This window comes from Sitodiplosis mosellana, unplaced genomic scaffold, assembly GCF_009176505.1.
Source record: "Sitodiplosis mosellana isolate CC-2019 unplaced genomic scaffold, AAFC_SMos_1.0 Smas_scaffold_29, whole genome shotgun sequence".
Taxonomy (NCBI): domain Eukaryota; kingdom Metazoa; phylum Arthropoda; class Insecta; order Diptera; family Cecidomyiidae; genus Sitodiplosis; species Sitodiplosis mosellana.
This window is the reverse complement of record NW_022595271.1, coordinates 1-5,308: the sequence shown is the minus strand read 5'-3', so window position 1 is coordinate 5,308 and position 5,308 is coordinate 1. Positions and strand designations below refer to the sequence as shown.

Genomic DNA, 5,308 nt, shown 5'->3' with positions numbered 1-5,308 from the left:
TTTATTTTAGCACTTCGCAACAAAGCACAATTGCATCTCACAGCAAATCGCGTTTGAATCGCATATTTCTTTCACATTTAAAAACAAATCGCCAGTGGAACACCGCAAAAATTTGAGCGAAAAAACAGTCGAATTTGAATAAAAATGGCCGAAAATTGCTCAAAAACATATCAAAAATTGTTGCAAAAACGTGACAATCTGGTCCGTTCAATTTTGTCGCATGAAGAAAAAATCAAAAAGGGAGGCTCAGTAGCCTCTGCTCGCACTAGACTCACAAATCTTGAAGGTTCGTACTCCAAATACAAAGAATTGATGGAAAAAATCGAAAATGAAGAAGAATTTGAGTACGACCATTTACAAATCGACAATGAATCAATAACCGAGTCATACATTGCCACCGTTGCGATGATAAACACCATCACGAAAGATGGCGAAGAAGTAGTGTCGCTAAATTCAACAATGGCATCTCGTCTCGAAAATAGCGCACCAAATATCAAACTGCCACCAATTTCCATTCCGAAATTCGCTGGAAACGAATTAGAATGGATCACATTTTTTGATACATTTTCTGCGTTAGTCGATCAAAATGCAAATATTCCGAAAATTAGCAAAATGCATCATCTACGTGATAGTTTGCTCGGTGAGGCTGCTAAGCGCATAAGCAAACTCCCAGCGTCAGATGCAAATTACGATATCGCTTGGAATCTACTGATAGAACATTACCATAATAAGAGATCGATTGTGAATGAATGTTTGAAATCTTTCATTTTCCAGGAGCCCATAAAACATCAAAATGCACACAGTATCCGCAGCTTGATCGACACAACCAAAGAAGCGATGCAAAGCATTGAAACTCTCGACGTGGACATTGAGCATTGGGATCCATTCATTGTTTATGTGTTGCAAACAAAATTAGACAAAGACACTGCGATTGAATGGGAGAAAAAACTCGGCGGCTCAAAAGAAATCCCTGAATATTCCGACATGCTTGATTTTCTTGAAACGCAATACCGCATTGTTAAAACTCCAACAACGAGTTCAAATGTTCAGCAATCCTCAACGCAAAAAATCAATGCAACAAGAGTGGAAAATAATGAAAAGAAAAAGGATTTTTGTGAAGTGTGCAAAGGCCAGCATTACATACTATTTTGCGACACGTTTAAAGGTTGGGACGTCACACAAAGAAAACAGTTTGTCAACGAGAAGAAACTTTGTGTTGTATGCATGAAAAAACACGAGGTTCAATCCTGTAAATCCAAATTTCGCTGTAAAATTTGCCAGGGGCTTCACAGCACCAAATTACACGAAGATACTACATCCACATCATCATCAGTGAATTCTATCAATATGCCGGACTTTTCAGCAAATGTATTTAGCAACGGCAATAAACTATTGGCAACAGCGATAGTAAAAGTGCAGGACCGTCATGGCATAAAACAGTTGCTACGAGTTTTCATTGATCAAGGCTCTGAAGGAGCTATCATTTCAGAGCGTGCGGCTCAATTGCTTTCATTACCACGCATTCATGAGAACATTCAAATAACAGGCATTGATGACGCCGTGCTTGGTACATCAAAAGGCTATGTGAAAATCAAAGTCGAATCAGTTCATGATAGCGAGTTCGAATTGGACGTAAATGCTATGATTATGCGCTCGATTTTATCCACAAGAAAGTATAACGCAAAACTCGCCAATTTGAAACATTTAGCTGGTCTTACTCTCGCCGATCCTGACTTCATGAATCCATCAAACATTGATTTATTGTTCGGTGTGGACATATATGGATTAATTATCAAGAATGGGCTACGAAAAGGCAAACCGTACGAACCAATAGCTCAAAACTCGTCTCTTGGTTGGCTCGTTTTCGGTGCAATTTCACCCGACAAAAACGTCAGTGTTCGCGTAAATGCAATCTCCATATCCGAACAATTGCAACGGTTTTGGGATAGCGACACAATTCCTGCGAAACCAATTTTATCAGAAGAACACCAGCAATGCGTCGATCATTTCAATAAGCACTTCAAACGCTTTGAAAGCGGAAAAATGATGGTGTCTTTGCCATTTAATTTTGATCCAAAGGACAAAAATTTGTTGGGAAATTCGCGCTACAAAGCAACGCAACGATTATATCAAATGGAGAAAAAATTTAAGCGACAACCAGAATTTTATCGCCGTTACAGAGAGGACATGCAAGGCTACATTGACGTAGGTCATATGTCACTCTGTGACGAATCAAATGATGGGTATTTTTTGCCACATCATGCCGTCACGCGCGAAAGCAGCACAACAACTAAACAGCGAACAGTGTTTGACGGTTCCGCTACTTCTTCCAACGGATTTTCATTAAACGATCGACTACTAAATGGACCAACAATCCAGCCAGATTTATTCGATATTTTCATCCGCTGGCGCATACATAAAATAGCAATTGTGAGTGACATAGAAAAGATGTATCGCCAAATTCTAGTAGCCCCCGAAGACCGAAAATACCAAAAAATCCTTTGGCGATTTTCGGAAACTGATCCAATTGAAACATATTATTTGAATACCATTGTTTTCGGACTAAAACCGTCACCCTTTTTAGCAATCAGTTGCACATTTGCTCTCGCCGATGCTGAGAAAGAAAACTTCCCAAATGCTTCAGAGAAAATAAAAACTGATTTGTACGTTGACGATTGTATTTCGGGTAGCGAATCCAAAGTATTAGCCAGGCGATTGGTAAACGAGCTGTATAATCTAGGACGATCAGGCAAATTACCATTTCGCAAATGGGCTTCAAATGATGACTCTGTTTTGCAAGATTTTCCGCAAGAACACAAAGCAAATGCGTCGTCATTTCAATTAAACAAGCATGAAGCTATAAAAACGCTTGGAATAAATTGGCTGCCGCAACAAGATTTATTGCAATTTTCGCTCGATCTTTCAACTTTTTTCAAAGGTGAAAATATCACAAAACGCAAACTACTTTCGGATGCATCTAAATTATTTGATCCATGTGGACTTCTTGCGCCAATCATTCTGAAACCAAAAATACTAATGCAAAAAGTATGGCACTCAGGGATTGATTGGGATAATCGCGTTGATGCGCAAATTCAAACTGAATGGAACAATTACAAAGCTGAATTGCCACTAATCGAAACCATGAAATTGGAACGATGGTTTCACACATCCGCAGATTCAATTAAATCATTACACGGATTTTGCGATAGCTCTGAACCAGCATACGGTGCAGCAATTTACATCGTTCAAACATCAAATAGCATAACAACTTCGAATTTAATATGCTCCAAAACGCGTGTAGCGCCACTTGAGCCAATGCATATTCATCGTTTGGAATTATGTAGCGCTGTACTACTAGCTACACTGATGAACAAGGTTGCTACAAACTTAAGTATTCCACGGAAAAGCGTTTTTCTTTGGACTGATTCCGCAGTTACTTGGACTTGGTTACAAGCTCACCCATCCAATTGGAAATCGTACGTCGCTCATCGAGTTCATGAAATACAAAAACTATTTCCAGCAGAACACTGGCGTCATGTGCGAACGCACGAAAATCCCGCTGATATCGCTTCCAGAGGAGCATTTGCAAGTCAACTCATCAACAACTCTTTGTGGTTTCATGGACCATCATGGCTCGTGTTGGACAAAAACCAATGGCCAAAAATACAATTACCACTCCCGTCAGGAATAAACTTAGAAACTCGCTCGAAAATTCATGTGACTGTAACAAAAACCGCACCGATTGAAATGAGCCTTTTATTGCGCTTTTCTAAGCTAACAAGTCTATTGCATGTCACCGCCCGTTTGCTTCGCGTTACTCAACTTTATCGAAAGAAAAAGCAAGGTTACAGAAAGGAAATTGATAATACGCCGTCTGAATATGTAACTTTCGCTGAATTCCAGCAAGCAAAAATGGCTTGGGTAAAATATATTCAATCTTTACATTTTGCTAAAGAGATTGCCGATCTACAATCAAACAAATTCGTCAATGAAAAGAGCGCCTTGAAATCGCTAAATCCACAGTTGTCTAAAGACGGAATTTCAGTGGTTGATGGCCGGCTTCGATATGCAAATCTGTCTGAACGACAACGCTATCCAATGATTCTTCCGCCGAAAAGTCATTTCACTAATTTAGTGATCGATGCAGCCCACACATCTACACTTCACGGAACTATTCATCTCACATTAGCTCGCACTCGACAAGAATTTTGGATATTGAACGCTCGCAATAATGTAAAATCGTTCATTCATAAATGCATGACTTGCTTTCGACAGAATCCTACTCCATTGAATCAACTAATGGCTCCTTTACCAACCATCAAAACCACTCCCGCACGAGCATTCATTCATTGTGGATTAGATTTCGCCGGACCAATCGAAATCAAAAGTGGTGAGCTTCGCAATTCACCATCAATCAAAACCTACATCTGCGTATTTGTTTGTATGGCTTCGAAAGCCTGTCATTTAGAATTGGTTGGCGATTTGAGCACTCAACGATTTATATTAGCACTCCGACGGCTTGTTGGTCGACGAGGCATTTGCAAACATATTTATTGCGACCACGGTACGAATTTTGAAGGTGCGAATAATGAGCTGCCTCGACTTTTGCTTCAGAGCGCGTCTTCAGTATCAACGGAAATCAAACAAGCTTTCGTTCCGGATGGAATCGAATTTCATTTTAATCCACCACGAGCACCGAATTGGGGCGGTCAATGGGAGTCGTACGTAAAGCTAACGAAGCATCATTTACGCCGTATGACGACATCACGGAAGCTAACGTTCGAAGAAATGTACACGCTATTGGTACAAATCGAAGCCTGTGTTAATTCACGACCACTATGTAGCATCACTAGTGATCCAAACGATCTCAACCCACTAACTCCGTCTCATCTATTGATTGGTGAACCACTCAATGCAATTCCCGAGCCAAGCCTTTTGTCGCTGAAGGATCAAACTTTAGATCGCTTCCAGCTGATCCAGAAAAACGTACAGCTGTTCTGGAAACGGTTTTCCACTGAATATCTTCACACCCTACATCCACGGTCAAAGTGGACACAGCGGAAAGAAGAATTACAAGGGAACGATTTAGTGGTAATCGTTGAAGAAAACATGCCGCCAACAAAATGGTGGATGGCCCGAGTACTGAAGATGCATATGAGCGCGGACGGACTTCATCGGATGGCAACTCTGAAAACTAAGAATGGAATTACCCAGCGCCCTATTGTGAAGCTATGCAAGCTGCCTGTCGACTGTTCTTCTTTGGTCCCCCCGGATGATGTTACAGATTGAACATGTTTATTGTATTTTT

General features: G+C 40.5%; 1 protein-coding gene across 1 annotated transcript; it reads left to right on the top strand.

The window, feature by feature from the left end:
• Positions 1-312: 312 nt before the first annotated feature.
• LOC129568954 (uncharacterized) lies at positions 313-5,139 on the top strand (the record flags this gene model as incomplete). Its single annotated transcript, XM_055447295.1, has 1 exon — positions 313-5,139. A coding segment is annotated over exon 1 (4,827 nt), but the record flags the coding sequence as incomplete, so codon positions are not given.
• Between the last annotated feature and the right edge of the window lie 169 nt (positions 5,140-5,308).